This window comes from Oncorhynchus nerka, linkage group LG18 (genome assembly GCF_034236695.1).
Source record: "Oncorhynchus nerka isolate Pitt River linkage group LG18, Oner_Uvic_2.0, whole genome shotgun sequence".
NCBI lineage: Eukaryota > Metazoa > Chordata > Actinopteri > Salmoniformes > Salmonidae > Oncorhynchus > Oncorhynchus nerka.
In genome coordinates this window covers 51,495,014-51,510,366 of record NC_088413.1, presented here as the reverse complement: position 1 = coordinate 51,510,366, position 15,353 = coordinate 51,495,014, and the positions used below count along the sequence as shown (strand labels likewise).

General features: G+C 43.2%; 1 protein-coding gene across 1 annotated transcript in view; it reads left to right on the top strand.

Moving 5' to 3' along the window:
* Positions 1–10,113, top strand: part of zgc:174356 (uncharacterized protein LOC100137120 homolog) — a 45,144-nt gene extending 35,031 nt beyond the window's left edge. Inside the window, exon 7 of the mRNA XM_029687832.2 lies at positions 9,471–10,113. Coding sequence (XP_029543692.1) covers positions 9,471–9,522 — 52 coding nt within the window. The 3' untranslated portion in view covers positions 9,523–10,113. The remainder of the gene's footprint in view (positions 1–9,470) is intronic.
* The last annotated feature ends 5,240 nt before the right edge of the window (positions 10,114–15,353 follow it).

Below are 15,353 nucleotides of genomic sequence, written 5' to 3'. Positions count from 1 at the left end.
CTATGACTTCTGTGGGAATGGCTCTTCCTCGAGCTTACCACAGATAAGGTGTGTTTGACCCTCTGATAGTACACAGATGACAGGCCACCCAAACAATGCCATAAATCGTGATTGAGTCATCAAGCTGGTCCCCAGCAAGTCGCTAGACGCATCTTCATCACTGGCCTTCATCATCATTCACATTTATTCACTATCTCTATTTTCAACTACACTAGCGTACCCTCACAGCCGATCCGGACTGTATCTGCAAGCCATTGACTAGAGTACACGTGCCAAGACCAGAGTAGGCACATTTTCTATTTAATGCAACTGTTTTTGTGACAAAACGGTAGAGTTCCAAATGCGATGGAAACCCATTGAACTTTAGATTTTTATTTGTGAACATTAAATTGTAGCAGAAAAAGTGTACAAAATGATTCTTCAATTGAATATATCCAAATGAACAGTCACACTGGTATTCAGTATAATATTAATGACATGGCCCTAAGGCTGATTGGACTGTACAAGAGTAAGTGCACCTCTGCAAAGGTCCCCCTTAGACTTGTACATTTGCAAGTTAATATTTGTCTGTATCCTTTTCTAAAAAGTCACTTGAAATGTTTTTCAAAAGATACTTTTTTTATTTATTTCATTAACATAAGTATTCCCGCCCCTGAGTCAATACATGTTAGAATCACCTTTGGCAGCGATTATAGCTGTGAGTCTTTCTGGGTAAGTCTCTAAGAGCTTTGCACACCTGGATTGCACAAACAATTCTTATTCAAGCTTTGTCAAATTGGTTGTTAATCATTGCTGGACAGCCAGTTTTAAGTCTTGCCATAGATCTTCAAGCCGATTTAAGTCAAAACTGTAACTAGGCCACTCGAAACATTCAATGTCGTCTTGGTAAGCAACTACAGTGTATTTTTGGCCTTGTGTTTTAAGTTATTGTCCTGCTGAAAGGTGAATTCATCTCCCAGTGTCTGTTGGAAAGCAGACTGAACCAGGTTTTCCTCTAGGATTTTGCCTGTGCTTAGCTCTATTCTGTTTCTTTTTATCCCCCCAAAAAACTGCCTAGTCCTTGTCCATGACAAGCATATCCATAACATGCTGTAGCCACCACCATGCTTGGAAATATGAAGAGTGGTACTCAGTGATGTGTTGTGTTGGATTTGCCCTAAATATAACTCTTTGTATTCAGGACATAACGTTGATTTCTTTGCCACATTTTTTTGCAATTTTACTTTAGTTCCTTATTGCAAACATGATGCATGTTTTGGAATATTTGTATTATGTACAGGCTTCCTTCTTTTTACTCTGCCATTTAGGTTAGTATTGTGGAGTAACTACAATGTTGTTGATCCATCCTCACTTTTCTCCCATCACAGCCATTTAACTCTGTTTTAAAGTCACCATTGGCCTCATGGAAAATCCTTGAGCGGTTTTCTTCCTCTCTGGCAACTGAGTTAGGAAGGATGCCTACATCTTTATAGTGACTGGGTGTATTGATACACCATCCAAAGTGTAATTAATAACTTCACCATACAGTACTCAAAGGGATATTCAATGTTTGCTTTTTTTACTCATCTACCAATAGGTGCCATTCTTTGCGAGGCATTGGAAAACCTCCCTGGTCTTTGGTTGAATCTGTGTTTGAAATTCACTGCTTGACTGAGGGACCTTTACAGATACTTTTATGTGTGGGGTACAGAGATGAGTCATTCAAAAAATCCTGTTAAACACTATTGTTGCACACAGAGTGATTGCATGCAACTTATTTTGTGACTTGTTAAGCAAATGTTTACTCCTGAATTTATTTATGCTTGTCATAACAAAAGGGGTTGAATACTTTCAAGACATTTCAGATTTACATTTTTAATAAAACATAAAAATGTTCTGAAAACATAATTCCACTTTGACATTATGGTGTATTGTGTGTAGGCCAGATACAGTACATTGTAAAAACAACAGTGTTGTAATGCACCTGCAAAAAACATCCAGGCTGTTTCAAAGTCAAAGGTATAACCAAGAACTCCAAACCAAGCTGGTAATTGGACCGGTGATGATAAACATGACACTTCCAATTGTCTCACTCTCAATGACAAGGATGGGTATATTGCATAATCCCACTGGACATTCCTTCATCAGCACCAACTAGACTCTCTGCAGGGATCAGGCTCGGAGCGCATTGTAGCGTGCCGACACATCCGACACAATTATATTTTTTATTTCCCAAAATTACAGGTTTAATTTGGCCTCAGCTGCGCTCGTGTTATTACAGTGAAGGAACGGCAACAGAGAGAAGGCTGTTTGGATTAGTTGTGACTGCGGCACCCTAAAGCTTTTCTGTTCCGCATGTACACTCTCTCATTAAGACTGAAATGAAGGCACATCGTTGGGGCCTGTCACAGAAATGAGCCCGCAAGCAAAGAATGAATGCAAGCAGTCACCGGTGTATACACATCTGACAGCAGCAAGTAGTTATCAATTCAGTCACCCGCGCCAACCTTGGCTCCGACAACAAACAAATAGTTTATTAGCCAACACTTTTCTAAATTTGATTTCATCCAGGTGATTGTCTTTTGTATGAGTAGGTGTGTAATGGTCAAGTGTAATACACACTGTGATATCGTCTAGTGGTTTTACTACACCCATTGTTTGCTAAAAATAAACATGCTTAGAATGAGAATATGACTGTTACATTTCATCTTATACGTACGTATGTTATATTATCAAGTCATCAATGATGCTACATGCAGTTTTTCAACTCAAACATCCCATATGAAATTAGTTTGTTTCCAAAACGCTATTATGTGCATTTTCAGAAATGTTGGTAAATTAGCTTTTGTTTAATTTAAAGATCTTATGAAAGAGAGTGAAGAAACACAATCTCATCATGACATGGGGTTGTTCAATGACAGAGCTGTATTTGTTTAAAATATATCATTTCAAAACGCTATTCTGTGCATTCTATAAATATTCAGACACCTTGACTTTTTAAAAATGTTGTTAGACAAAATTGAATGAAATCGTTTTTTCCCCTTATCAATCTACACACAATACCCCATAATGACAAAGCAAAAAAAAAAAAACCCAAATGTTTTGCAAATGTATAAAACTAAATAAATAAATGGAAATATGACATCTACATACATATTCAGACCCTTTACTCAGTACTTCGTAGATGCACCTTGGGCAGTGATTACATCCTCAAGTCTTCTTGGGTATGACGCTACCAGCTTGGCACACCTGTATTGGCACACCACACTCTTCTCTGCAGATCCTCTCCAGCTCTGTCAGATTGGATGGGGAGAATCGCTGCACAGCTATTTTTTTTCTTTCTCCAGAGATGTTCGATCAGGTTCAAGTCCAGGCTCTAGCTGGGCCACTCAAGGACATTCAGAGACTTGTCCCGAAGCCACTCCTGCGTTGTCTTGGCTGTGTGCTTAGGGTCATTGTCTTGTTGGAAGGTGAACCTTCACCCCAGTCTTGATGCCCTGAGTGCTCTAGAGCAGGTTTTCATCAAGGATCTCTCTACTTGCTCCATTCATCTTTCCCTTGATCATAACTATTCTCCCAGTCCCTGCTGCTGAAAAACACGCCCACAGCATGTTGCCACCACCAAACTTCACCGTAGGGATGGTGCCAGGTTTCCTCCAGACATAACTCTTGCCATTTAGGCCAAACAGTTCAATCTGGGTTTCATCAGACCAGAGAATCTTGTTTCTCATGGTCTGATAGTCTTTAGGTGCCTTTTGGAAAACTTTAAGCGGGCTGTCATGTGCCTTTTACTGAGGAGTGGCTTCCACCTGGAATTTGTATTTTTTTTAAACGATTATAGAATAAGGCTGTAACGTAACAAAATGTGGAAAAAGTCCAGAGGTCTGAATACTCTCCGAGTGCACTGTATGTCTACAGTATCATTTGGCTTTATGTATTTTTAGATATATGCCTATTGTAAATGTGTATTGTTTTTGCATCACCATCTTTATTGCAAAAATAAATACAAGTACAAACATAACTTTAAGCCTCACATTCTTTTGACAGAGGTAATGAACTGTCCGTTGATCCTCAAAGCAATTAATAAAACAGGGCCATGTTTGAAAGACAAGTGGTTCTGAGCCTATGTCATTATTACACAGGTGAGCTAACAATTACAGAAATCAGGAATGCAGCTATCTGATCTACTGTGTCCAACACATTTAACATTTTAACATTTAACATTTAAGTCATTTAGCAGACGCTCTTATCCAGAGCGACTTACAAATTGGTGCGTTCACCTTAAGACATCCAGTGGAACAGCCACTTTACAATAGTGCATCTAAATCTTTTAAGGGGGGGTGAGAAGGATTACTTTATCCTATCCTAGGTATTCCTGAAAGAGGTGGGGTTTCAGGTGTCTCCGGAAGGTGGTGATTGACTCCGCTGTCCTGGCGTCGTGAGGGAGTTTGTTCCACCATTGGGGGGCCAGAGCAGCGAACAGTTTTGACTGGGCTGCGCGGGAACTGTACTTCCTCAGTGGTAGGGAGGCGAGCAGGCCAGAGGTGGATGAACGCAGTGCCCTTGTTTGGGTGTAGGGCCTGATCAGAGCCTGGAGGTACTGAGGTGCCGTTCCCCTCACAGCTCCGTAGGCAAGCACCATGGTCTTGTAGCGGATGCGAGCTTCAACTGGAAGCCAGTGGAGAGAGCGGAGGAGCGGGGTGACGTGAGAGAACTTGGGAAGGTTGAACACCAGACGGGCTGCGGCGTTCTGGATGAGTTGTAGGGGTTTAATGGCACAGGCAGGGAGCCCAGCCAACAGCGAGTTGCAGTAATCCAGACGGGAGATGACAAGTGCCTGGATTAGGACCTGCGCTGCTTCCTGTGTGAGGCAGGGTCGTACTCTGCGGATGTTGTAGAGCATGAACCTACAAGAACGGGCCACCGCCTTGATGTTAGTTGAGAACGACAGGGTGTTGTCCAGGATCACGCCAAGGTTCTTAGCGCTCTGGGAGGAGGACACAATGGAGTTGTCAACCGTGATGGCGAGATCATGGAACGGGCAGTCCTTCCCGGGAGGAAGAGCAGCTCCGTCTTGCCGAGGTTCAGCTTGAGGTGGTGATCCGTCATCCACACTGATATGTCTGCCAGACATGCAGAGATGTGATTCGCCACCTGGTCATCAGAAGGGGGAAAGGAGAAGATTAATTGTGTGTCGTCTGCATAGCAATGATAGGAGAGACCATGTGAGGTTATGACAGAGCCAAGTGACTTGGTGTATAGCGAGAATAGGAGAGGGCCTAGAACAGAGCCCTGGGGGACGCCAGTGGTGAGAGCGCGTGGTGAGGAGACAGATTCTCGCCACGCCACCTGGTAGGAGCGACCTGTCAGGTAGGACGCAATCCAAGCGTGGGCAGCGCCGGAGATGCCCAACTCGGAGAGGGTGGAGAGGAGGATCTGATGGTTCACAGTATCGAAGGCAGCCGATAGGTCTAGAAGGATGAGAGCAGAGGAGAGAGAGTTAGCTTTAGCAGTGCGGAGGGCCTCCGTGATACAGAGAAGAGCAGTCTCAGTTGAATGACTAGTCTTGAAACCTGACTGATTTGGATCAAGAAGGTCATTCTGAGAGAGATAGCGGGAGAGCTGGCCAAGGACGGCACGTTCAAGAGTTTTGGAGAGAAAAGAAAGAAGGGATACTGGTCTGTAGTTGTTGACATCGGAGGGATCGAGTGTAGGTTTTTTCAGAAGGGGTGCAACTCTCGCTCTCTTGAAGACGGAAGGGACGTAGCCAGCGGTCAGGGATGAGTTGATGAGCGAGGTGAGGTAAGGGAGAAGGTCTCCGGAAATGGTCTGGAGAAGAGAGGAGGGAATAGGGTCAAGCGGGCAGGTTGTTGGGCGGCCGGCCGTCACAAGACGCGAGATTTCATCTGGAGAGAGAGGGGAGAAAGAGGTCAGAGCACAGGGTAGGGCAGTGTGAGCAGAACCAGCGGTGTCGTTTGACTTAGCAAACGAGGATCGGATGTCGTCGACCTTCTTTTCAAAATGGTTGACGAAGTCATCTGCAGAGAGGGAGGAGGGGGAGGGGGAGGAGGATTCAGGAGGGAGGAGAAGGTGGCAAAGAGCTTCCTAGGGTTAGAGGCAGATGCTTGGACTTTAGAGTGGTAGAAAGTGGCTTTAGCAGCAGAGACAGAAGAGGAAAATGTAGAGAGGAGGGAGTGAAAGGATGCCAGGTCCGCAGGGAGGCGAGTTTTCCTCCATTTCCGCTCGGCTGCCCGGAGCCCTGTTCTGTGAGCTCGCAATGAGTCGTCGAGCCACGGAGCAGGAGGGGAGGACCGAGCCGGCCTGGCGGATAGGGGACATAGAGAATCAAGGGATGCAGAAAGGGAGGAGAGGAGGGTTGAGGAGGCAGAATCAGGAGATAGGTTGGAGAAGGTTTGAGCAGAGGGAAGAGATGATAGGATGGAAGAGGAGAGAGTAGCGGGGGAGAGAGAGCGAAGATTGGGACGGCGCGATACCATCCGAATAGGGGCAGTGTGGGAAGTGTTGGATGAGAGCAAGAGGGAAAAGGATACAAGGTAGTGGTCGGAGACTTGGAGGGGAGTTGCAGTGAGGTTAGTGGAAGAACAGCATCTAGTAAAGATGAGGTCGAGCGTATTGCCTGCCTTGTGAGTAGGGGGGAAGGTGAGAGGGTGAGGTCAAAAGAGGAGAGGAGTGGAAAGAAGGAGGCAGAGAGGAATGAGTCAAAGGTAGACGTGGGGGGAGGTTAAAGTCGCCCAGAACTGTGAGAGGTGAGCCATCCTCAGGAAAGGAGCTTATCAAGGCATCAAGCTCATTGATGAACTCTCCGAGGGAACCTGGAGGGCGATAAATGATAAGGATGTTAAGCTTGAAAGGGCTGGTAACTGTGACAGCATGGAATTCAAAGGAGGCGATAGACAAATGGGTAAGGGGAGAAAGAGAGAATGACCACATGGGAGAGATGAGGATCCCGGTGCCACCACCCCGCTGACCAGAAGCTCTCGGGGTGTGCGAGAACACGTGGGCGGACGAAGAGAGAGCAGTAGGAGTAGCAGTGTTATCTGTGGTGATCCATGTTTCCGTCAGTGCCAAGAAGTCGAGGGACTGGAGGGAAGCATAGGCTGAGATGAACTCTGCCTTGTTGGCCGCAGATCGGCAGTTCCAGAGGCTACCGGAGACCTGGAACTCCACGTGGGTCGTGCGCGCTGGGACCACCAGATTAGAGTGGCCGCGGCCACGCGGTGTGGAGCGTTTGTATGGTCTGTGCAGAGAGGAGAGAACAGGGATAGACAGACACATAGTTGACAGGCTACAGAAGAGGTTACGCTAATGCAAAGGAGATTGGAATGACAAATGGACTACACGTCTCGAATGTTCAGAAAGTTAAGCTTACGTAGCAGGAATCTTATTGACTAAAATAATTCAAATGATACAGTACTGCTGAAGTAGGCTAGCTGGCAGTGGCTGCGTTGTTGTTGTTCTATCTCTCTATAGTGCTGTTTCTTGTATTATGGTCTCTTGTTTCTTTAGAGGTTTCACTTTGTTGTCCTTTTTTCTTTTCCTTTTTCTTCTGTCCTTATTTTGTCTTCCTTTCTTCTGTTAACTAGATATTTTTTGTTGTTATTCTTTGTAAGCTAGCTAGCTTCTTCCAGGAGAGTCCCTAGCAACTGCTTAGCAACAAGTAAACAATTCAGCTAGCAATTCAGCTAGCTAAGATAACTGTACAATTTTATGAAAAATAGTTACTTCTTCAAAAGCCTGTCTTTTTGGTTTGTTCCTTGTTTTGTCTTCTATTGAGTCTTGCAGTTTTCTCTTGATTTTTTCGATGTACTTCACTCTAAAAAAACATTTAAATCTCAATATATACAGGAGCTCATTTTTCAGCAGCTGCTCAATTTGGAACTCCGGAACACAACACACCAACACCTTTTTGTTATGTTGGGCATCTACTGACTAAAAATGTTTCTTATTATGATATATTTGTTTCAATGACATGTTTTGCTAAAATAAAGGTTTAAGGAAATACAGGCATGCACCAACTTACAGTCCTGTAAGTATAAAATCAAAGCTTGCTTTCATTTAATAAAAAAAAGCATGTAAAGATAGTGTAATGGGATAATGTCTTACTGTGGTGTGTGAAGAATCCAAAACTTTATCTTGTATGCGGTACTAATCACATTATTGTGGAAGCACCTTCTCTAAGAGTATGAATTAGTCTATTTGAGAAGGTTTGAACCCTAAGCAACCTGCCTACACATAGTTTGCAGTACAATACCAACATAGCTACTGTAGTAGGTCAAAGCTGTGTGCTGGAAAACCTTGTTAGAGTATTGGTGGAATTGGCATTGTGGTGCTCATGTGAATTTCTTTTTCGGCTTTAGACCAATGCCTATTCTCACTTAAAGCATATTTGTTTTGTTTTTAAGAAAGAACTGTTCAAATGATACATTTGTGACATCAATATTTATATATTTTTTGTATAATTCAATGCAGTAATATGAGAGCTGTATGTAAAACATGTACATTTGCATTTGAGTCATTTAGCAGATGCTCTTATCCAGAGCGCCTTACAGTTAGTGCATTCATCTTAAGACAGCTCGGTGAGACAACCACATATCAGAGACACATATACAGGATACGAACAATCCATTCCAGCTAAACAATGGATTTTCAACCAAAAACCTATGATTGAAAAATCTGAGAATAGTCATATTTTACACCCAAATGAAGGTACCCATAACAATCATTTCTGATGAAAAAACACAAATGTGAAAAGTGTGTATATATTGTGTTTAAACCCTTCAGATGTAGCCTACTAGCTACAGGGTTATATTCTGTTCATGGTGGACATCATAGATAACATGTTGCTGATATGATATTCCGGGAACTTTCAATAAATTCCATGGTTTTCCCAAAATCCCAGTTGGAGGATTCCTGGAATTGAATGGAAGGAATAAGCAGGAAATCCAGAATCCTCCAACCAGGATTTCTGGAAAACCAGGGAATTTATTGAAAGTTCCTGGAATTTTGCAACCCTATCCCTGACTCTATTTCAAACTCACTTGGACGACCAAACGTTGCTGTATTGTTTCCAGCAGGATGATGGCTTGGAACAGCTCTAGCAATGCATTATGGTCGATACAACACATGGTCCCACCTGATGACCGTAGTCTTTAGATTATGTTATCTATAATAGATTACCATATTATAAAGTGTTTATCTGTGGATTTCTCCCTACTGGTATATCCTTTAATAATTCATACACAGTAATCTTATGTCCTGCATTTATATCCATAAAACTCCAATTTGATGAAATTCTGCACGGGATATGAGATTCATAGGGCTAGGTTGGGAGAATAGGGAGATCCCTCAGGAGAAATACAAACTGAAGCGTTTCATTGGTGGATAATTTGGTGTGATGAATAGGTCAGTTTCTCCAGTAAACAATGTATTTCTCTCTCTGTGTCTCTCTCTCTCACTGTCTCTTCAAACAGGTGGATCAGTGAGATGCCAGCCACACAACCTCGCCTGGTCATACAGGACTAAATCCAGTCCTATAGTACACCTAGGATGTGTCTCAAATGGCATCCTACTCCCTATACAGTGCATAATATACGGTAGATCAGGGCTATTCAACTCTTACCCTACCAGGTACGGAGTTTTCTGTTCTACCTGATAATTAATTGCACCCACCTGGTGTCCCAGGTCTAAATCAGTCCCTGATTAGATGGGAACAATGAACAAATGCAGTGTAATTGGCTTCGATGTCCAGAGTTGAGTTTGAGGGCAGTAGATGGTACATTATACAGGAAATCATATAGATTTTTTTTTTTTATATATATATATATATATTTATTTTCCGATAAATTAACTGTGAAAATGGGACAACCCTGTTGCATTTGAGTAACCCATAATGCATGTTTTTAAGTTATTCTCATCACACATGTTCTGATTCTGCTGTGCTCTGCAGGAAACGGGTAAAGGTAAATGAATAATATCGCCTCTTCTACCCATTTCTGTTATTTCAATCAACACATATGTTTCTTCACACCTGTAAAATGATTGCAGCAGAATTGCTTTTATGAATAAAATTGCATTATCATAATAAAAGCCTATGCCGCTTGAGAGAAAGACAAACATCTTAGATCTCCATGGTATCACTATGCATTCCATTATTATTTTAATTTGACATGGGAAAATATGGAGAGAGAAGGCAGAGAGGGGAGAGGGAAAGACCGATTTGAGGGAGAAAGATTGGGAGATGAGTGAGACGAAATGAGGGGAGAGCGAGACAAAGAAAGGCAGAGAGCGAGAAAGATGAGAGATTGTTGAAGTTGTTTTACAGAATGGAGAGTTGTGATTGAGCTGATAAAGGAAGTGATAATAACCGTTTAATAAAATTAGAAGAGTAAAAGGTCAGACTCCATATCTGGAGAAGGTCATTGAGAAAAGCTGTATTAAACCTCTCACTAGTCTCACTGATGAGGCTCTTCACACACACACACACACACACACACACACACACACACACACACAGGCTCTCATACGACACACCACAATTAGAGCTGAGAGCAAGCATTCTGCAGCTTTTTTACCTTTTACAGAGACAGAGCCAAATATCCTCCTCCAATTAAGGAGATACGATTTAAAAACAACATTCCTCCTACAGTACCTCCAGTACACCCTTTACCTTAGATGGTCTACAGTACCAAGCAGAGTGCTTTTTGTTGGTTTCAAGTTTTATTGTTGAGTACAGTGAAATGTCTTTATTGCATGCTCTTTCCCAACAATGCAGTAATCAATATCAGTAGTAAAAATATTATACTTAAGCAAGGCAGGAGGGGGTGTGGTACAGTATATGGCCAATATACCACGGCTTAGGGCTGTTCTTATGCACTACGCAATGTACAGTGCCTGGATACAGCCATTAGCTGTGGTATAATGGCCATATACCACAAAACCCTGAGGTGCCTTATCACTATTATAAACTGGTTACCAATGTAATTAAAACAGTAAAATAATGTTTTTGGTCATACACGTGGTATATGGTTTGCTATACCACGGCTTTCAGCCAATCAGCTTTCAGGACTCAAACGAGCCAATTTATAATATAAAGTCAAGTAGAACAAAAACACATTATAAATTGATGGAAGAACTCAAGAAAGTAAGTAAGCTACAGTATACAGGGTCAGTGCCAGTACCATTTACGATGTGCAGGGATACTGGATTGGTAGGGGTAAGTTGACTAGGCATCAGGACATATGATAAACAGAGTAGCAGCAGTGTATATGATGACTGTGTGTGAGTAGAGTCAGTATGAAAGTATGTGCGTGATATAAAGGTCCTGGATGGCAGGGAGCTCGGCCACACCACCCCCTGTTGCTCCATGCGATCAAGGGCGGTGCAGTTACCATACCAAGTGCTGATGCAGCCAGTCAACATGCTCTCAGTGGTGCAGCTATAGAACTTTTTAAGGATTTGAGGGCCCATGCCAAATCTTTTCAACCTCCTGACGGGGTCCCAACTGTATGTGTGTGTGGACCATTTTAAGTCCTTACCTACTGGGCACAAACTGGTTGAATCAATGTTGTTTCCACGTCCTGTCATTGAAATTACATTGAACCAATGTGGAATAGATGTTGAATTGACGTTTGTGCCCAGTGGGTAGTAATTTGGACACCGAGGAACTTGAAGCTCTCGACCCGCTCCACTTCGGCCTCGTCGATGTGTTGTCTCTCTATAGCTGTGGTATGACAATGTTTTAATTTCCTGTCACATGCCTTCTAGAGCAGGGAGCCCTTTCATCTCTTGAGAAACTATTTCAAAAAACTATTTCAACTGCAGTATCATATTGCAGTACATATTGAATTACTAAAGGGATTTGGTTGTTAACGCTACAGATGATCTATGCATTTTAACATACATTTGCAGCCGTATCCCTGCACTTGTTTTATTGACAATATAAGTAGATAAGTAGAGTATTATGTAGTTTATCTGTACATCAGCAGGCCCATTCCTCATTTAATTGCCATTCATTGTGTTCTAGGTCTAACCAGACCTTATCACGGAGGTAGTTATGGTACCAGAAAACAATTCAAGGATGTATTTTGAGGACAGGAAACGCTGAGTGTCAGCGCCAGTACATTTAGTTGCTAGGCTCTTAATGCTCTCTTAGTGCTGTTCTTTTGTCAAATTGAGTTTGACAGCAGTCAACAAAGGAATAACTCCTTCCTAAGATGCTTTTTTCCCCATCACTTACTTGAACACAAAAGATCTTCAGCTAGCCCTGTAAAGGCAATGGCCCATGATATTTGGAAACCGAACAACCCCAAGGTTTTTATTTGAACTTCACATTCTTTTTTTGTTGGAAGCACAAAAACATGTCATAATTGACATCTCCTGCTGCAATGCCAGCCAGTCAACATTACTGTGCTTGATGCAGTAAAAAGCGAGCCTAGGGGTACTTGATATTGTCCAATCCTTGCTGAACCAGTGAGGGGTCTTGTTTGGTCTTTGCCCGGTGTTTTCTCCCTCTCACTCTGTAATGTTAATGGTCCACACTCTCAGACACACACACACACCACACACAGGGAGCTGTGGCTTTGCCAAATCCGCACCACTTGGAAGCAGTGTGAATACAGAACAGTGAGACTGCTGCATATGGACACCACGTACAGAACACAGACACTCCAGCCAGGTCGCTCAAGATCCACTGCAAAAATTTGACGTCTGTTCAGGTAAGCAGGACATCGGAAGATTACTTCAAAACCGGCCCCTACGGGCAACGGTGAGAACTATTACCATCAAGCAGCGAGCTCTGGCACCGAGGGTTGTGTGTTCAATCCTAGTGCTAGAATTAATGCCTAAACTTAACAGTGCAGTTGCTTTGTTTTAACCCAAACCATAACCCCCTAGAGTCAACTGATGCTCCAGTGCGTTAATCTAAGTAACATAAAATCCCCATCCAAATCCATCAGTTTACGCTATCTGTTTTTTGCTTTGGATGTGTCTCGATCCACCACATCCGCCGATGTCCCGTGGATCAACAGTAACAGAGGAGAGAGCCCCTCAAAGAGATCATAATGCCACAGTGTGTGTGGGTGAGTGTGTGTGTTGAGACCCCCACCCCATTCACAGCTTAGACTTGTATTAACCCTTAATTCAGAATGAAAGCCTAAACTTAATTTAACTTCAAAATGTGACATTTATAGACAAATGTCAGATTCTTCAGAGGTACTGTGAGAACTTGTTGCACATGCAGAAATGTGTATGCTCAAATATTTTAAGAGATGACCTTACACTACAGCAACAGTCGTGGAAGCTTGAAGTCAATTAATAACGGATGTTTACTAAGGGGATTTATTTTTGTTCATCTCAGCTCTCATGTAGTAGCCCTGTTATGAGGGATGCTCCGGTGGCTCAACAGTAATGCCGGAGAGAGAGCCCGTCAGGGAGCTCATAATAACACAGTGTGTGTGTGGAGACCTCATTACACCTCGGCAGACTAGAAGACTGACTTTAGAATGTTTTCTGGCCCTTGAGCCCCGAGGAACAGATAAACAGATGATAGTCCAAGATAATGAGTAATAGAAGATGTCACTAATGGCCCTATCGTTATAGATCCTCCAGTCTGTGTTTCAAAAAATAATCCAATCTCACAGATTATTTCTCCCAGCAATATCTGCTCATCTGTACAGAAGGAATCGTTATTTCCAATTGGCTCTTCTTATTACCTGCTGAGATCAATACATACCAGTCCAGTAGCATGGTCGAATGGTCAGTGAGTTTCCCTCCACCAGTTACTCCCTGACTCAATGGTGCCGGCCCTAAAGACACCCTATTCCGTAGAGTGCCCACAGGGCTCTGTTCAAAAGTAGTGCTCAATTTAGGGAATAGGGTGTCATTTGGGACACATCCAATGTGTTAATTAATGACTCTGATGCCGCAGCTGACCAATGCAGTTGGAAAGAGTCTTGAGGAAATTGAAAATAACTTACTCTTAGCTGGGCTAAAAATGTTTGTTGTGTTGCAGGTTAAGTGTGTGTATAGTGATCATAAAGCACAGCTTTGTCTGAGTAACTGCACCATCACTCACCTCTTTGTCATTCTTACACTCCAGTGCTAAAGCTAGAAAGTGTGGTCCATGAACGGTGCTATTTCACCCAAATATAATCAGATAATATTGAGGTGATATTGTTCACTGTACTGTAACACGTTAGTTAAGTTTGTGTGTGAGTGTGTGTGTGTGTGGAGAAAGGGAGAGTGAGAGAGAAAGAGATGGACAGATTCCCTCAACATCAACCATCCCATGTGACATGCGATCATTCTTTGGCATGATGTTCCTCAGCCGTCTGTCAGGAAGAGACTTAAATGAGAGTAGACATTGCCTGTGGAACTCTTACTGACGTGTAGTCTGACATGTGTTCTCAAACAGACTGGGGCCCAAAGGCTGCTCTCTACTTTCAAAATCCCAGTCTGATGCCTCCCTCCTCACAGAAGCCAAGTTTAAACCTGGGGCTAACATAAGTCCTTTGTCTGCAGCAAGTTCTCACAGTACCACTGAAGAATCTGATTCTGATTGTGCCCACATTGTAGCTCCCGGGTGGCGCAGTGGTTTAGGGCACTGCATCGCAGTGCTAGCTGTGCCACCAGAGACTCTGGGTTCGCGCCCAGGCTGGGTTTGCGCCCAGGCAATGCACAATTGGCCTAGCGTCATCCGGGTTAGGGTTTGACCAGTGGGCCGGGCGCAGTGCACGCTAACCAGGTCGCCTGTGTTTCCTCCGACACATTGGTGCGGCTGGCTTCCGGGTTGGATGCGCCCTGTGTTAAGAAGCAGTGCGGCTTCTTGTGTTTCGGTTTGTGTTTCGGAGGACGCATGGCTTTCGACTTTCGTCTCTCCCGAGCCCGTACGGGAGTTGTAGCGATGAGACGAGATAGTAACTATTAACAATTGGATACCACAAAATTGAGGAGAAAAGGGGCTCAAATTTAAAAAATAAACGTCCTGTGTTTATTTTCAGCAAACTTAACATCTGTAAATATTTGGATGAAAATAACAAGATTCAACAACTGAGACATAAACTGAACAACTTCATGTGGCGAATAGAAATGGAATAATGATTTTTTTTCACTCTGGTTGCACACTTCCTGACGGGTCGCCCCCAGGTGGTAAGGGTAGGTAACAACACATTTGCCACGCTGCTCCTCAGGTGTGCGTGCTCAGTCCCCTCCTGTACTTCCTGTTCACTCCTGACTGCACGGCCAGGCACAAATTCAAACACCATCATTAAGTTTGTTGATGACACAACAGTGGTAGGCCTGATCACTGACATCAACGAGACAACCTATAGGGAAGAGGTCAGAGACCTGACCATGTG